At 39.1% G+C, this 18780-nt stretch overlaps 1 protein-coding gene across 1 annotated transcript in view; it reads left to right on the top strand.

Moving 5' to 3' along the window:
* Positions 1 to 12811, top strand: part of RAB40B (RAB40B, member RAS oncogene family) — a 41573-nt gene extending 28762 nt beyond the window's left edge. Inside the window, exons 2-6 of the mRNA XM_020796358.3 lie at positions 5539 to 5599; positions 7633 to 7693; positions 8003 to 8080; positions 10440 to 10662; positions 11723 to 12811. Coding sequence (XP_020652017.1) covers positions 5539 to 5599; positions 7633 to 7693; positions 8003 to 8080; positions 10440 to 10662; positions 11723 to 11994 — 695 coding nt within the window. The 3' untranslated portion in view covers positions 11995 to 12811. The remainder of the gene's footprint in view (positions 1 to 5538; positions 5600 to 7632; positions 7694 to 8002; positions 8081 to 10439; positions 10663 to 11722) is intronic.
* Positions 12812 to 18780: the final 5969 nt, after the last annotated feature.

The following is an 18780-nucleotide window of genomic DNA, read 5'->3' as shown; positions in this document are numbered from 1 at the left end:
TAATCCCCTATTTTCCAGTTTCTTGACGATTGTTGTTCCTCACTGCTGCCTTTTTATCCTGTTCAGTGCTGCCTTTTTATCCTGTGTTTTTATAAGTTCCTCCATACAGAGTATGTATGTCTGTATTGTGTACTATAAAGTCAATTCTGGCTTATAGTGGCCCTTCCAAGGTAGAGAAGTGGTTTGCCATTCCCTTCTTCTGGGGTTGCCCTGGGACTGTGCCGCTTGCCCAAGGTCATACAGGCTGGCTGTATTCACAGGAAGCACAGTGGGGAATCAAACTCATAATTTACGGTTCTGCAGTCAGATACTTAAATCATTGAGCTAAGTAGCCAGCTCCATACACAATGTCACGGATTTGGCGACAGGAAAAACGCAGTTATTGAAGACACTAACAAGTTCTTCTTCTTTTGCAAGACGGTTGTATTTACAGTATTTACAGGTATTTACAGGCAGGCATCACATCAGCATGGCAGGAACTCTTTACACAAACGGACATAGTGCACAGCAGCAAATGGTGAAGAAGGAAGAGGGTGATACACAGGCACGTCCACTTATATACATATACATGGCTTTTCTAGTCCAATCAGAAGACACATGACTTCATCCTTTGCACCTGTTGTCTTCTTATTTCCAGACATTGCATCATCTTCAGAGTGACTCAGCATACTCACATCTGTGCACAATGGCAGCTCGTTAATAATACATTTATTCAGGTTCAGGCCTACAAAATTTCTATATTCTGACACACAATAGTGCTCAAAAACTACAGGTTGGTAAATCCAAAGAATTGGGCTGCTTAGCTCTATGGATTCTGGATACCAGAGACAAATCTCATTCCAATTGCTTCTGTTGCCTGGTGCAAACTTAAATTATAAAAGCATTCTGTAGTTATAAAGCCTTGATTGAAAGACGTAAAAGAAGTGGAGTCATCTGATCAAAACAGAGGAGCATTCTCTTTTCTTTCTGGAGATGAACAAATGGTTGATGGGTATTTTGGCTGGGTAAAATAAGATTGCTAAAGCAAAATAGTTTACTTCAGAATATTATAATGTTCACATATGTACATTTCTATACCACTGATTTTTGGTTTGAAGTATATTCCAAATTCAGTAGCACCACCATATTCATGAGATCAGTACAGTACCTGCAGTTTCACTTATCCACTGCCAAAAATATTAAATCTCTCTCTCTCTGTGTGTGTGTGTCTCTCTCTCTCTCTCTCTCTCTCACACACACACACACACACACACAGAGAGAGAGAGAGAGAGAGAGAGAGAGAGAGAGAGAGAGGTGTATTACCAGAACTGTCCAATAGAGGGAACCAGAAATTATGCAATATACTGTACTGTATACTATAGGGTTTCTATGTATCAGTTCTTTTCGGCATCTGCTGGGGAAGGGGAAGAACCGATCCCCTGTGGATACTGCAGTCCTACTGTAATTTTAAATAATAAACCTGCAGATTTTTCTACTAACTACAAAATGTGCTACATAACAAGAGATAGAGAAACATATGTAGACTTGTTGCTGTTGCTGCTGAAATAAAATCCAAATAGCTATTTTATTAGCTTCTTATATACATTCTGAAACACTCCTAAGATCTGAACTAGAAGAGAGGTATGTTAATGACATGGTATGGGAAAAAATTGCTGCGGTGCTTTTTGGTTCCTTTCTCTAAAGACAGCTTATACATCAAAACAAAAACGAGTAATATGGAAACTTTGCCTTGAAGACAGTTACCATGAGCATCTTTCACTCAGAGGCCAAGGAGTTCCCAAGGTCCAGCTGTAATCAGAAAGCATGGTAATTCTATGCAATTTCATTAATTTAATGGGTAAATTAACACAGATTAGCCACTTGCATAGTGGCTGCTAATCCATATTAAGAGCTTTAATTAAATTCAACCTGTAGTTGGAGCAAGGTTAAATATAAATCAGAAGACACACTTTCATCTGTTTTAAAAGATTGTCAGACCATAGGATTTCTCAGTATTTAGAGAGGGGCACACTTTCACAATATGAGAAAAAAGACATAAGGCAATACAATATAAATAAAATATCTAATGCAGACTTGACCATTTATTGGGTGCATGGGCTGCAGTCAGCGAAAACATGCTGTATAAAACCAGAAACAAAGTTTGAGGTTGAGCAATACCTTTACTGAATCACCAAAAGGTTACAAATAAAGCAAGCTGTTAATGTTCTACCATGTTGCTAAAATTAAACAGAAAACAGAGTCAAAATTTTATGACACATTAAAGACTAACAAATTCAAGTTGTCATAGCATTTCATCATTTGTTATTTCTCTCTCTCTCCCTCCTTTGTACCGTTTTACTCGCTAATTTTGTCAACACACTGAAACAGGCTAGCACAGCTATCTCTTTGGAAATACCATAACTCTTCATTAGGTAAAGATGGTATAAAACTTGGGGTGAAGAAAAACAGTTCAAAAATTGGGCCAGATGTTCAGGAAGTCTGACTGCCACCAAGACAAAACAAAGTTCAGGTTTTTCATGGGTCAGAAGTTACAAAAACAATTCATTTTGCAGTCCTTCCCTGCTATAGACAAAATGCTGCTACCCACCACCATCACCCACAGATCTGCCTTTGGGTGAGGCAAGACCTGTTTGTGGGCTTAAAAGAGAAAAATGTGAAACAGAGTCTCAAGTCTCTGTTCACATCAACAAAACAGATAAATAAATCTTGGTGTCCTGCTAGATTAAAGAGTCATTTATTGCCAAATTGGGAGGGATTGGAGATGACAGAATCCTCAATAAGGTTTATTCTCATGCAAAAGCTGTTTTTTATGACAACCAAATTTCTCCCAAGTCTTGCTTCACCCAAAGGCTTTTGGCAGACCTGGTGGGAAGTGGTTAATTAGAGTACATAGAGGGAGAGACTGCAAAATGTATCCCTTTGTCACTGCTGCATTATGTAGAATCTAAACTCTCATATCTGGCCCAATTTTTTAAACTATGTTCTTTCACCCCGAATTTAATGCCATCTCTGCCTAACAAGTTCCAGAGAACTCAAAAACTCATTTTTTTAACTTTCTTGTGATCCAATAAAGACGTTGCCCAATCTCAGACTGCTTCTGTGAATTAATTGCAATATATATATTTTTTAAATAAATAAAGCTAGTGCTGTATTTAAAGTGTCATAAGATTCAGGAGTAGTTTACCCATCTTAATGAGCTATAGGGGTAACAGCGGATTCATTTCTGCAATCACTTTTTATAGCCCTTGTCATCTTCATGAACTTATGGGAATATCCATTGTTGTTCCAAAATACAATTATGTTTTCCACTACTGAGAAATCCAGACTGCTGTCACTTTAACATAACATGGTTCCTTTCCAAATGATTATTGTGAATCTAACTTGATCACTCAATACTTGTTTCAAGACAGAGGACCCTTCCTTTCCTCGCTTAGTGGATTTATAATTTATCATGTGACCTTAAGTAGACTTAACTGTTGAAGTAAAGCTTGTTATTATTATGTGCTATCATGATGCATACAATTTACAGCAAACCTAAGAATTAATTATCTCAAAAATGTCATATCGACAGCCCTGCTCAGGACTTGCAAACATATGGCTGTGGCTTCCTTTATTGAATCAACGCATCTCATATTTGGTTATCCTCTTCTTCTACCACCATCCATTTTTCCCAGCATTATTATTTTTACCATAGAGCTTTGTCTTTTCATGGTGTGGCCAAAGCATGATAGACTTATTGTCGTTTAGTCGTGTCCGACTCTCCGTGACCCCATGGACCAGAGCATGCCGGGCCCTCCTGTCTTTTACTGCCTCCCGGAGTTGGGTCAAATTTATGTTGGTCTCTTCGATGACACTGTCCAACCATCTCATCCTCTGTCGTCCCCTTCTCCTCTTGCCTTCACTCTTTCCCAACATCAGGGTCTTTTCCAGGGAATCTTCTCTTCTCATGAGATGGCCAAAGTATTGGAGCCTTAGTTTAGTGTTTTTTTCTTCTAGAGAGAACTCAGAGATGATTTCATCAATGTGATGCCCATTTCCTTGTCTTTTTTGGTCATCCATCAATAAAGCTCTCCTCAACACCAGACTTTGGATGAACACTCATCTCCCTGCATTCTTCATTGTGAAGCTATATAACATCCATACATAGCAATTGGGGATACCATCGTTTGGATGATTTTGGCCTTAGTCTCCAGTGGCACATCCTTACTCTTAAGGATCTCTTCTAGTGCTGCAAAAAGCCTATGATGAGATAAAGCTACAAAGTGCTTTTTGAGAGATTAGTTATTAATTTGTCATTGCTTTGTACAGATAAAACTTTTTAAAAATTGGAAAGAGATCTTGAAGTGGCAGGGCATTCTCTGTTTAGGGTGATGGAGATAGTATCCAAGCACTGTTTTGTAAAAAGTGATCTTTTAAAAGAACCCCATAGATACCTTTCTCTCACCCAGTTGCAGATCTGCTTCAGGGATATTAAGAAGTGATGTGACAGAAGGGTGCTGTTGGCATCAGCCAGTAAGCACCTGCAGTCCACATCACCTCTCTAGCAAGTGACTTAATAAGCCCTACAAATAATACACAACTGTGTACAGACATGTGTAATCACTCTCTGTATATTCCTGTCAGGTCTCTCCATACACATATTTAAGTTCGTGTTGGCAACATGGACCCCATTTTGCTACCCATGCTACCTTCTGTCTTGTGTCATTCCGGAGCACGGTGGTGGTGGTGGTAGGGGAAGCAACCATCATCACCACTTTAAAAAAAGGAGAACATTTGGAAATTATTCTGCAAAGTAGCATTTTTTTTGTAAGAAAGACAAAAAATCTCAAAATATGTCTTAAGGAAAAAGCATCTTCTGTGAAACATGTGCTCAAAACTAGTTTCTGAGAAATGTGGACTCAGAAGTAGTTTCAGGGCCCTCCTTGGTTATGTTTTGGAGGCATTACTGTGCATGAATTGTATCTGCACTACAGAAGATGCTTATAATGCAGTTCTTTCTCTATAAGCTCCACTTTTCCTGCCTCATTATCTGAGCTCTTTGTGGGTGATATTTCAAAGTGCAACAATGAAGGAATTAGAAAAGATTATTAAGTATAAAGACATGTCAGTGACCAAAATCATTCGTGCTATTGTGTTCCCAATCACTACATACAGATGTAAAAGCTGGACAAAAGAGAAAACTGGCATGAAAAACAGTTATTCGTTTGAAATATGGTGCTGGAGGAGAGCTTTGGAGATATCCTGGACTGTTAGAAAGACAAACAAGTGTGTCCTAGATCAAACCTGAACTATATCTGGAAGGGAAAAAAATGATGAATCTGAGAATGATATATTCTATTTTGGCCACATTGTGAGAGGGCATAATTCTCTGGAAAAGACATTTTGGAGGTTGCTCATTCATATGATCAGCATTAGCGGAGGTGACTTGCTGGCCTCTAATGATGAGAATTGTTTTCTTTCAGTTACTTATTCTGGATGGTGGTGGCAAAAATAGGCATGTTTTCATTATTCAAATATTCTTCCTCACTTTTACCCCAGGTATTGACTACAAAACAACTACTATACTTCTGGATGGCCGCAGAATAAAGCTGCAACTCTGGTAAGTGTGTGTGCAATGCATTTGTCTCAGTTGTGCTCCTCTGCTTTGAAAACAATCCTAGTAGAAGCATTTCTTCTGGGGATGTAGTCATATTAATTTTTCACAAGCTGGTGTTGTGATTGTTTCAAAACTGTAATATTGTGTCCTTACCATAGTGCTACTTGAAGCAGGTTGTTTCATTCTGCCACTTGGTAGTCTAGCCCTGATAATAATTAAAATACAGTGGTGCCTCGCTAGACGATGTTAATCCGTTTCACTGAAATCACTGTCTTGTGAAAACATCGTCTAGCGAAAAGTGTTTCCCCATAGGAATGCATTGAAACCCGTTTAATGCGTTCCAATGGGGGAAAATAGTCATTGTCCAGCGAAAATCACCCATACGGAAGCCATTTTGCGAAGCATCAATCAGCTGTAAAAACTCTTTCTTGCAAAGCATAGGTCCCGAAAACACCTGTTTTGCGAACATTGACCATAGGGAAGCCATTTTGCGAAGCCAACGATCAGCTGTAAAAACTGTCATCTTGCGAACAAACAGTCCGCAAAGCAAAGACCAAATCATCGTCCAGCGAAATTCCCCCATAGGAAACATTGTTTTGCAATTGCTACAGAGATTGCAAAAAGTCAGTGTCTAGCGAAAAAACGATTTTGCGGGGTAATCGTCTTGCAAGGTTCCACTGTAGTTTCTTTTCATCTGTTTAAAAACCTCTGGTTTATGTATTACATATATATTTAAAATATCTATACACTGCCTTTTATTAACAAAATTTCAAGATAGCATTCTAAATTAATTAAACAATGGTTGAATTAAAATACATATGCAAAATGTAAAATAAAAGCCAGATGTCTCAATGAGCTGTGTATTGAAGTCAGCAAATACTTTCCCAGAACTGGGTCCATAATACTGTTGTGCACACACAACACACAAAATTACTTCCTTCTCACAAGGGTTTTCTTCATTTGAAGGATCTACTGTAGCCAGAACAGAGGGAGCCAAAATTCAGCTGCTGAAAGGGGGTGAGAAACCCATTGCAGACATGTCATAAATCACACAAGATCTACCAGTGGATCCCCAACTGTCTTCTCCTCGGGAGCCCTATAACATGACCCATTATAATTATTAGTGTCCAAAGTCAGTCTCCCTATTCCAGTTGCTTTGATAATTTCTGTAAATAAAAAGAACCCAATCTGTATACTGTAGTTCAGTGTGCTTTGTAGATGGTAGAACACAAAGCATAAACATTATGCTTTGAATGTGCTTGTTTCTGTTAAGGTTAGGTTTTATTATAAACCATTTAAAAAGAGACACTGTTGTATTAAAAACATTTTGAAATGTGATTTAAATATGTGAAATCTGATTATTATTATGCTCATCACTTGTTTTTAATCCTTTGGTTAGGTAGCATGATTTTTGGCATATATGTAGACTTCATGTTGCCTGTAAGGAGAGTCCTCCTTAAAATGACAGTTTGTTTGTAAAGCATATTGAAGCTTAGGGCTCTTTAGCATTTTTAGGCAGAATAAAAACATGAAAGATTATTAGCCAGTGGTTTATTTCTGCTGGATTCTGCTGCTTCTGTCAGAATCGGTGGTCTCCCCTCCTTATTGTAGCCCCCTGTGCACCCTAAAAACTGCTTAGGAGGGCTGGGAAACCCTCTGGATCTTGTTTTTGCCAGAGTGAAGGGCTGCAGCAAGGGTGACGGGAGGGGGAGAGCCCTGGTTCCACTAGTATTGGATACAGAGGTACAGTATTGGATATACAGCATACTCGTAGACATACACCAATGGATCTCGGCCTAAATGTATACACTTCAACTATTTATTTATTTATTATTTCATATACTGTATTTATACCCTGACTTTTTCCTCAGAAGGACTCAGTTAGTATTGCTGAAATCTTCTTGTCAGACTAGACAATACAGAGTAACTAGACTAACTGTCTGATTTCTTATAAAGCAGCTTCATAGATGATGCATGAAATGTTAATGTAATATATTGTATAAATGTGATAAATGAATTGTCTGGTGTATCTTTAGGGACACATCTGGACAAGGCAGATTCTGCACCATCTTTCGTTCTTATTCTAGAGGAGCCCAGGTAAGAACAAGGCTAGCACCTCTGAAATATGTTGTTACTATAGGATGAATTAATGTGGAGTTGAGAGTGAAAGAGATACAATAAGGTTTAAAACTTTATTAATTATACTGCTTACAAATAGAAGTGCACACAGTTAGTAAGGGAGCATGCTTTGAACAACCAGAACCACATTATTTCAATAAAATGTTAAAATTTGTTTTAGCTTTCATTTCCTGCTCATTAAATAGAAAGATTATTGTACAAATTTGTACAATACATTGCATGTCTTAGCTACATGTCAGAGTAATCCAGTGTTCTCTGTTCACTCAGGGTGTGATACTGGTATATGATATAACAAATCGTTGGTCATTTGATGGCATTGATCGATGGATAAAGGAGATTGATGAGGTAAGACACATCTCTGAACATAACTTATAGAGTTACAGAAAGTTATTGAACTACACCTTCTTCTTCGTTAAGTGTTGAAAGCAATCCAGAGTCAAACGATCAGCCAACAGCTTGCTGTCTTCACTGAGGAGACACTGGAATGTGTTTACAGTCCTCACATTCTTCAGGGAGGCTCCTTTCATGACTAATAATGATGGATGAGTGAAAATCTCTTTCAAGAATTTGCAAATGTCTTCATCAATTTGATGGAAAGAAATTGCGATTTTGAAAATTGAAGTCTGGCAGAAATCAGATTTGCCCATAAGGTTATGGTTCTCAGCTTTTAAAAGTCTAATTTTAAATAAAGTATACTTAGCCATATTTCTACTGCTGAATTAGGATTGCCAGCTCTTTGTCTTATGACAGGCTCCTCATCTTTGGCAGCTACATGGCAGGCAGGTGCAACATGATCCTCCTCCATGCTGGTGATACCTGTACTTGAAGATTTTTGTCAGTATAAATGTTGAGAATGTTGTTCAGTTCATTTTTTGTTATGAATATAACCAGGCCCTGCAGGTTCTTCATTAAGTGGGTGAACTAATTAAGTGGGTGAACTAAATTCAGTGATGGGTAAAAGTGAAATCAGTAGACTTCCTCATCTCTGGCACTACCTCCTCTTCATCAAAAGATTTCTGGAATACATGGGGTGATTATGGCAGGAATGGCTGAGGACCTATGGCAAATCCAAATGAGGATGGCATAAGTCCCATTGCACTATAGTAGAGAGCTTTCTCTTCTGCCTTCATCTCATCTGTACAATGTATTTTGAGGTTTGAGCAACAGATAAGTTATTCTCCCAAGACTCAGCAGACCTAGAGGGAGTTCATCAACAACAGACTGCTGTGATATTTGTTTGCAGTCCTGTTCATCTTAGACATCATTACTAAATTCAAACTTCTGGCATAATTTCTGCTTGGCTGGCCAACCTTTGCCATGGTTGCTTATATATTTTCTCGCTTTTACCAGATGTTGAGAGATGTTTCTTGAGCAATTGCTATCAAGACTTCAGTTTGTGAGGGTCTTGAGCAGCCAGCTGTGGTTAGAGAACATATAAGTGCTCTTTGAGATAGAAGGAGCTTGCCTTGAGAAGTGCAGATAGCGTAGGGCAGTGGTGTCGAACTGTGGCCCTCCAGATGTTCTTGGACTTCAACTCCCAGAAGCCTTCACCACCACCTCTGCTGGCCAGGATTTTTGGGAGTTGAAGGCCAAGAACATCTGGAGGGCCACAGTTCGACACCACTGGCGTAGGGCCAGATGACACAGCTTATCTTGCCCAATATTACTCTAATTCTCTCCTGGTTCTCAAAATAAGACTGCTTTAGTTGCCATGGTGCATGATTGGTAGTCAGCTGCCAGTCTGGTAGTAGGTAACCAACTTTTATTAAGTTGTTCATAAAACCAAGCAGAGGTTACATCAACCAGCCTTGCTTTTTGGCAGTGGACAACCAGAGAGGGCCCTACCTCCTGTATGTTTTCACATCTGCATGAATCAGGATGAATCAGAATATTTCAGGATTGCAGGATTGGATTTGTCTTCAGTGTGGAAGGGATTGTCACTCTTGAATTGGCCTTCTCAGCCACACTAGATGCTATTCCAAGTCCTCCATACAGAGCAAGTTAGTGTTTCGAGACTGAAGGATGCCTAAAAGGATAACTGTCATATAGCGACAATGTGTGGTTCTGCCTTTTTAATACCTGCCCAAAGGCAGTAGTTTCAGTACTGTGCCAATATTTTATTAGCCTAGTTGCCCAGATTTAATTAGGCGTAATAAAAATTGTGATGACGTCTAATATGGTCCTGGACCTAAAGTCACACTTGGATGTTCTGTTGGTATTTGTGGCTCCCCACCCAACCAAAGCTGTTGGCTTCCTTGAATATCAGGTAGACATCAGCCAAGCCTTCATAACTACAGCATCACTTCTTACAGAGTGCTCTTTGCAGTACTATCCTTGATGCACTTGGTACTTAGGGTGCCAGGCACAGAGTGAGTACATTTGCTGAATCTGAGACCAACTGCACTGACCAGCCAGCTGCTGGTGCTCATTATTTAATTCCTGTGTGACTGAGGCCCAGAATCAGGCCAGGAGCTGGAGACAGTGGAAGGAAAATGTATTTTCAAAAACGAGAACAGTGACAACTGTAAATGACAAGCACAGCCCACTTGTCTGCTGCGAGCCTGGCAGGGCATAGGGAAAAAAAGAGATTCTCCTGCCACTTCTCCTTCCTCTGCTCCCATTAGATTGTTCTGCCAATTGTATTTTGTTGAAGGCAAGGCCAGTGGACTTGGAAAGCAACATACTGCTGTTTCTTTTAACTCAGCATGCTCCTGGTGTACCGAAAATCCTGGTTGGCAATCGCCTACATCTGGCCTTCAAACGGCAAGTGTCTACTGAGCAAGCTCAGGCATATGCTGAAAGATTGGGCATGACGTTCTTTGAAGTAAGCCCGCTCTGTAATTTCAACATCACAGAGTCCTTTACAGAACTTGCAAGGATAGTATTAATGAGACACGGGATGGACCGACTATGGAGGCCGAACAAAGGTAAGTAATGAAAAAAGTGTTTTGCATTCTTTTTATATACCAGCCTTAAGATTTGTTCCAACAAATACTTTGATTATAGGTGGGAATAAATATTTTTCCCATGGGCATTTAGTTTTTAAACTACTTTGCTGGTCTGAGATTTGATGTAAAAACGCATTGCTGTATAAAAGGGTAAAAACTGTGAGCTAGCTTTAGTAACAGATGTCTTCCACACATTCCTCATTTGTTTTAATTGTAATTTAATACTGCATCTGTATTAGTGCTAACCTTGCTTAACAATAACCATTACCCTTCTTCATCATGCTTTACAAACCAAGTTCAAATGCTTGTTTCAAATCCTGCTGGAATTAGGAACTTGGGAGTAATGGGTGGAAGCATCCATTCCCAAGGCTGCCCTTGCCTTGCAGAAAACACAGAGAGAGAGAGAGAGAGAGAGAGTGAGTGAGTTGTCAGGCAACTAGTATTATATCTTCCTGGACCACAAATTGTATTTATGCAAGGCTGATGAATCTGCCTCTCCTTTCCTGAGATTGAGGGGAGGTCGATGGAGTAAAAAATGTCACACCCCCAAATAATTTTAACAAGTTGCTACTTGGGGGAGGAAGAGGAAAGGAGAAAGGGAGGGCATCTACTGCCCAATACTTATAAAGAATAACTATTATTTCACTTGACTCCTGCCTTGGGTTACATATATGACTAGAAATAAGCATTTTTTTGTTCCTAAGGTTTTTGGAAATGTGGTCCTGCAATACTTCAAATGATGATATCTCATGTCCATGACCAAATTTTATTTTTTAAAAAAGGATCTGTGGATCTGTTGGCTCAAACCTTATGAAGATTAGAAGCTGTCACTGCCAAATTTTCTGGTTTTGACATTTTGAGAAGCTTCCAATTGATAAAACTAGAAGAACTTTCCGAAACAATGAAAATAAAATGGATAAAAGAGGTTTAAAAATACTGTACTATGTACAGTACTTAGTTGCGTGTACTGCCACCATGTGGCTATGCATAATCATCTTGTTATTAAGGTTAATCTACCTGTTTTTGTTTTTTGTTCAAGTCCTGAGCTTGCAAGATCTCTGTTGCCGGGCCATAGTTTCATGCACCCCTGTGCACCTTGTTGACAAACTGCCACTTCCTGTTGCCTTAAGAAGCCATCTCAAATCATTCTCTATGGCCAATGGTCTCAATGCTAGGATGATGCATGGTCGTTCCTACTCCCTTACTACCAGCCACAACAACAAAAGGAACAGCCTGAAGAAAGCCAAAATCATCCGTCCGCTCCAGAGCCCTCCGAAACACTGCACCAGAAACAGCTGTAAAATCTCCTAAGCTTGTCATTGAATCTTTGGCTACCCTTTGACACAAGGTCTAACTGAGATGTGAGGACTGTTGTATGTATTGCATTACAGAATCTGAACAAATGGAAATGTTATTTAGATTCATTTCTTTTTGATAATGCTGCTTCCAGATGTATGATGCACTCTGTGCAAATTAAGCGATGTGAAACTTTGCTCTTGGATTTTTTATATATCAATTTTTGATGTGCATGAAGAAATTTGTGTGTTTTATAAAGGGAATAATTTATCAAAGTACTGATTGTACAGTGACACTAAATCTCAGAAATGACTAATTTTTAATTAGTAAATTAAATATTGTTCAATCACAAAATTTTATTTGCTGTTAGATAGAAATGAGTGTCAATCTGTAGATTCAGGCAGAGTTTTTATCCACAATGTATTGTATACATTGTAAAAGATACAAGTAGTGAAATTAGTGAATTATAGTAATGTTACAGTAGAATATCCTATTCTGGCTTTGTACAGCTTTCTCAGTGATTCTAAAGCACTGCTTTGAGCTACTAGTGTGTATATGCAATATGCACAAGATTTTGTCTCATCCATGTATAAATCATTTGATAAAGGTTTTACTATGATGTTTAGGGATTAATCTGTGGATTATATGCTTATTTTTCTGGTAAATATACATTTTTGTATTGGATATTCTAATGATCAGTTATAGAAAGAAAAAAAGCCAAAGACATCAAGATGTGTTTGCCACAGCATTAAGAAGAATGTGATTTCAAAGCTGCTTTATCAGGAAAGAATACAGTTATTTAAAAACATTTAAATAAAACTTTCCAAGTATACATGTGTCTGTGTGCCTAGTGAAATACATGTCCTCCTTTTCTTCCCCAACTTTTGAATTTTTCCTTGAACTCCCAAAGTTCTGTCAAGGCTTTCATTATAGCTTGTTCATAAAGTCAGAAAAACAACTGAAATTAACACATTGATGCAGCACTCAGATTTGTTGTATAAAGTGAGCTACAACTAACACACTTAGTTACTCAGTATAAGAATAAATGCCTTAATTGAAGTGGCTGGCACTAAAGCAACTTGAGAGTTTCCTTTAGCACCGTAGAACTGATTTCTGTCTCTTTATTTCTCCTTTTACACACACACACACACACACCCCATATAATATTCTGATTGTGTGCCTATTGCACATTAAACTTTTAGTATGTTAAACACACTGTTCTCACTCTGTGATAACTCTGTATCTTGAGTGTACTCATCCATGCTTATGTATCTGCTGAAGGAAGATTATTTTTGAAGCACATAGGAAGCTGCAATGTTTATAACAACCCACAGTTTTAGGCAGAAACCTTGTCTCTTCATGTGCAGACAGAAAATAAAGGATGAATTTATTAATTTATCACCCTCCTTTTTATCTTGCAGGACCCAAAGTAGTTTACAGCATAAATTTAGAAATACTGTATACATTTTAAAAAAGCCATAATCAAGTGACAATATAGCCTACTATTCAATAAATGATCACATTAAAACAAAGACTGGATTATATAAAAACACGATCAAAAAGAAACCCAACATCCACTATGAAAAGACCAATCAGGCATCAGTCAGTGACCCAAGGTGTATCTGAATGAATGTGTTTTCACCTGTTGTCAGAAGGACAACAGACAAGGGCCCATCCTAGCTTCCCTGAGAAGGGAGTTCCATAACCTGGAAGCAGCCACTAGGATGGCCGTCCTTTGTGTCCCCTCAAAATGTGCCTTTGTGGGTGGTGGAACAGAAGAGAAGTCCTCTTTTAAAAATCTCAAGACCCAGGCAGGTTCATACAAGGTGAGAGTCCTTCAGATTTTCTAGAAACAACACATATTCTTCATAGTTATTTAGGAAAACTTTACACCCAGTTTCAACTGAAAGGCTGTCAGAATAGGTGACAATCACTGAAAACATGTATCTGCCAGTTATATATTAATAGAAGTTCAGTAAGAGGTTTTGTTTCAGAAATAGGTGGAGCAATGCATTTCTGCAGAGTTTGAGTTACACTGAATGCAGTAGAATCTCGGATCAAAATACAAGTCCTCTAACCCCTCATTGCTGGGGGGTTACTGGATTGTACTGGATAGACATTACTGTATCACCTAACGTACCCTCCCAGCTTTCAGGATGCACAGCTAAATGCACCATGCAACTTATGCTGTAGGTGCCTATACCTTGAGAAAAGAGAAGACAAATTTTCACCTGCCAATCTGAAGGTTCTGTTGCCCAAGGTTCCAGGAAACACATTTGCTTTTGCTACAACATGCCTAACGGGCTATTCCCCCAAACTGAAGGTTTTGTCCATTCTTCCAGAAGCCTATTAGCAATTCTGCTGCCTTTACTATTCTTCTACTGCAGCAGTAGACATAATATAGCTCTTTGGGTGATTTCCAGTAAATTGACAAGGAATTTTGACTCCCAGCAGCTATAAAATGATTCCTTCTTTCCACACTCTAAAGGAAGAAAGAAATAAAATTAGAAAAGACTGGAATAAGCAAACGTATTGGAATATGCGGAGTGTACAGCAGGAACATCTCCCCCAAGTGAACACTTTTTTTCCTTCCAAACAAATTTCTTATTATGCTTTTCCAATTTAACAGATATGCACTGAAATTTCACAAGTCTATCAATTCAGAGCGATATCACTTGTCAAGCAACTTATCAAAAAAAAAAAGGCAGGGAAGAAGATGGCATTAATAACAGAGGAGGACAGGCAACCTATGATTCCAGTGAGAACTGTAGTGATTTAAGGCACAGTTTGGACTCTTACCCGAAAACTGCCTCAGTAATTAAACATTCCATGTGAACAACAGCAATTTAACTGCCATAGGAAACTTTGAATCAAACCAGATCAAACTGGGATGGCCTCCCTGTCTAGTTGCATCCTGTACTGTATTTGTTTCTTGTAGTATTTTTATTTTTAAAATGTTGTGACTAGAGGCATGTCTCTGTGATTTTCTCCCTTTCAGTAACTTTTGTTTTGAATGTGCAGGTAAAAAAAGGGGTCAATGGCAGCCAACAAGAGAATGACTTAATGATAAGAGAGGTTTTTTTTTTTCAGATTCATAGATCTTACATTCCAGGTTCCTATGCGGTATTTTTCTTTGCAGCATCGGACTTTCCTTTCACTTCCAGGCACGTCCGCAGCTGAGCGTCCTTTCGGCTTTGGCCCAACCACTTCATTAGCTCTGGTGCCACTTGTACTTGACCTCCACTCTTCCTCAGTGGCATGTTGGATGCCTTCCGACCTGAGGGCTCATCTTCCAGTATCATATCTTTTAGTGTTTTGTTTCTGTCCATGGAATTTTCTTGGCAAAGATACTGGAATGGCTTGCCAGTTCCTGCTCCAGGTGGATCCCATGTAACTCTCCATTATGACCTGTCTGTCTTGGGTGTCCCTGCACAGCATAGCCCATAGCTTCTCTGAATTACTCAAGCCCCTTTGCCAGCAGCAATCCGTGAATATGCATATGGAGGGCTAATAAAATACAGGTAGGCAGGCATAAGGCTTGTGGGATCTACTATTTAACTTATATGCAGAATACATCATGCAAAAGGCAGGACTGGAGGAATCCCAAACCGGAATTAAGATTGCTGGAAGAAATATCAACAACCTCAGATATGCAGATGATGCTACTCTGATTGCAGAAACTGAGGAGGACTTAAAGAACCTCTTAATGAGGGTGAAAGAGGAGAGCGCAAAAATGGTCTGAAGCTCAACATCAAAAAAAAAACTACGATCATGGCCACTGGTCTCATCACCTCCTGGCAAATAGAAGGGGAAGATATGGAGGCAGTGACATATTTTACTTTCATGGGCTCCATAATCACTGCAGATGGCGACAGAAGCCACAAAATTAAAAGGCGCCTGCTTCTTGGGAGGAAAGCGATGACAAACCTAGACAGCATCTTTAAAAGCAGAGACATCACCTTGCCAACAAAGGTCTGCATAGCCAAAGCTATGATTTTTCCAGTTTTGATGTATGGAAGTGAGAGCTGGACCATAAAGAAGGCTGACCGCTGAAGAACTGATGCTTTTGAATTGTGGTGCTGGAGGAAACTCTTGAGAGTCCCCTGGACTGCAAGGAGAACAAACCCATCAATTCTAAAGGAAATCAACCCTGAGTGCTCACTGGAAGGACAGATCCTGCAGCTGAGGCTCCAATGCTTTGGCCATCTCATGAGAAGAGAAGACTCCTTGGAAAAGACTCTGATGTTGGGAAAGTGTGAAGGCAAGAGGAGAAGGGGACGGCAGAGGATGAGATGACTGGACAGTGTCATCGAAGCTACCAACATGTATTTGACCCAACTCCGGGAGGCAGTAGAAGATAGCAGGGCCCGGTGTGCTCTGGCCCATAGGGTCATGAAAAGTTGGACATGACTTAACGACTAAAGAACAACATGCATACACATTTCATAAGCAGGACTGGGTTTTATTTACTGGAACGGATAGATGGACTCTATAATTAGGCAAAATGAGACAACTGCCTCTAGCAGCAGCAGCAGCAGCAGCTGATGATGATGATGATGTGGAGAGTGGAGAGTAATAGCAAGATCACATACCCTCTCCCAAAGTTTCCTGCTGTCTTCCAAGTCTTGGTGGCAAATGTTGTCCTACTTCTAGTGCTAAATTAATACTTCGCTACCAATCTGCTCATCTTCTATACATGAAATGCGGAGATGGTTACCTTGCCTTTCCCCGAGTAGCAAAATATTTTGAACCTGTCCTGGAAAACTGGTGAAGGAAAAACAGGAGAGACACCATGTATATATACTGCATGTTCCAGAGTATGGCATGAGCAGCATGTAGCAACTTAAACATATGTGGGTCTATTTCTGGTTAGTTACCAGAAGTGAGACTTCTTGAGAACTCTCTGTACACTGCTTTGAGATTTAATTATATAAAAATGGCAGAATAACAGTGAAGCATTGGAGGGAGGGGAGAGGCCTCCTGGTGCCTTGTAGCTTTAACAAGTAAAGAAGGTTGCTGGCTTCATAGTGGTAGAAAATAGCAACCTGCAAATTTCTACTGGAATAGTTCTTTTTTCCAATTCTAGTGTACTGCAGTAAAATGAACAATGAGGCTTGTGGCACCTTTTAAGTTTTGTTTATCATAAGGTTTTGTGGCAGCTTAAGAAATGGGCTACAGTCCACCAGAGGTTTCACAGGTAAAACGTAGTAGCCTTTCAGGTGCCGCAAGATTCTTTGTTGACTTTGCTACCACATACCAACTGTGGTTTCATTCTGTGGGCCACCAATTTGTTTTCTGTAACTGTTGGCATATTTTTATTAGGATTCTAACAGATTCAGTCTCTGTGGCTTGAAATAGTTATGTCAGTGTCCCATCTATCCCTGCTGATTTATTTCTTCCCAGTGTTTTCAGAGCAGCTTTCACTTCACTTTATAGGACTGCAGGATCCTTCTTCAAAGGAATCTGTCATTCTTTTATCTCTTCTGTATAGATTGTCAGTATACTGTTTCTACTTTCTCTTTATGTGTTTCTGATCAAATAGTGTGCTGCCCTATTCCTAATCTAAGCTCATCAAAGCCTTTTGATTTCCTGGATCTTCTGGAAGATATCTCTTATTTTTGCTCTTCTTGTTCTCTTCTATTTCTTTGCACTGGTCATAATAGTTCTCTTTGTCTCTACATGACATTTGTTAAAAAGTTATATTCAGCGTTCTGACTCTATTTCTGTTATCTGTTACATTAGCTTCTTGCGTGACATTCACAATTGTGTTTCTTCTGGGATCAATCAAGGTTTTTGTTTTGTTTTGTTTTGTTTTTCCTACAGGAATTGGTTTTTTGTATTCTTCCCTAATAATATACAGTATGTGGTTTAAACCCACAGTTCTTTTGGTTCTCAGTCAATTGAGTTTAGTAAAGCAAATAGTAATGAAATAACCCACAGGGCTGTCAGAAAGATGCCCAATACACGTTTCAGTCCTCAAGAACAGAGATGCTAAGGAGTGCTGTAAAGTATAGGACATTGTTCTAATATTGTATGCAAGCAAGGTGATGCTCAAAGTGCTGCAAAAATGTTTTTCTCTTATATGGAGCAAGAAATGCCTGCTTGATCAAGCTGGATCAAGCTGAAAAAGGAAAATCATATTTCAAATATCCACTGGCTACTGGAGCGCTCTAAAGCATTTCATAAGGTCAGACTATGCGTTATAGATTAGAGCAAAGACTTTGTGTGGATCATGAGAAACTATGGGTTGTTCTGAATGAAGCTGGTCTGCCTCAACACTTGATTTCCTGATGTGTAACCTGTATTGTAGACAAAAAACTACAATTAGGACAGACTATAAAGAGGCAGACTGGTTTCTTATAGGCAAAATTGTCAGACACGGGGGCATTTTATCTATCTGTTCAAGAACATATTCGGAAAGCTGAACTAGATTCAGATGAAGGAGGAGTGAAAATTGGTAGAAAAAACATCATTAATTTAAGATACACAGACGATACCATCTTACTAGCAGAAAGCAGCAATGACTTGAAAGTGAGGGAAAATGAAAGAAGAAAGTGCCAAAGCCGCTCTTGAACATTAAGGAGAATAATGACTACAAAATAATGACTATAGAATAACTACAGAACTTAAATGTTGATCATGAAGAAATCAGAACTAAAAATTTTGTATACCATGGGTCAATCATCATTCTAAATGGAGACTGCAACCAAGAAATCAGAAGACTGAGACTCGGAAGGCGAGCAATGAAGGAATCAGAAAAGATCATCAAGTGTAAGGATGTGGCACTAGAGACCAAGGCTA

This window comes from Pogona vitticeps, chromosome 2 (assembly GCF_051106095.1).
Source record: "Pogona vitticeps strain Pit_001003342236 chromosome 2, PviZW2.1, whole genome shotgun sequence".
Taxonomy (NCBI): Eukaryota; Metazoa; Chordata; class Lepidosauria; order Squamata; family Agamidae; genus Pogona; species Pogona vitticeps.
Note: the sequence above shows the minus strand (reverse complement) of the source record. Positions and strands in the feature narration are given on the sequence as shown.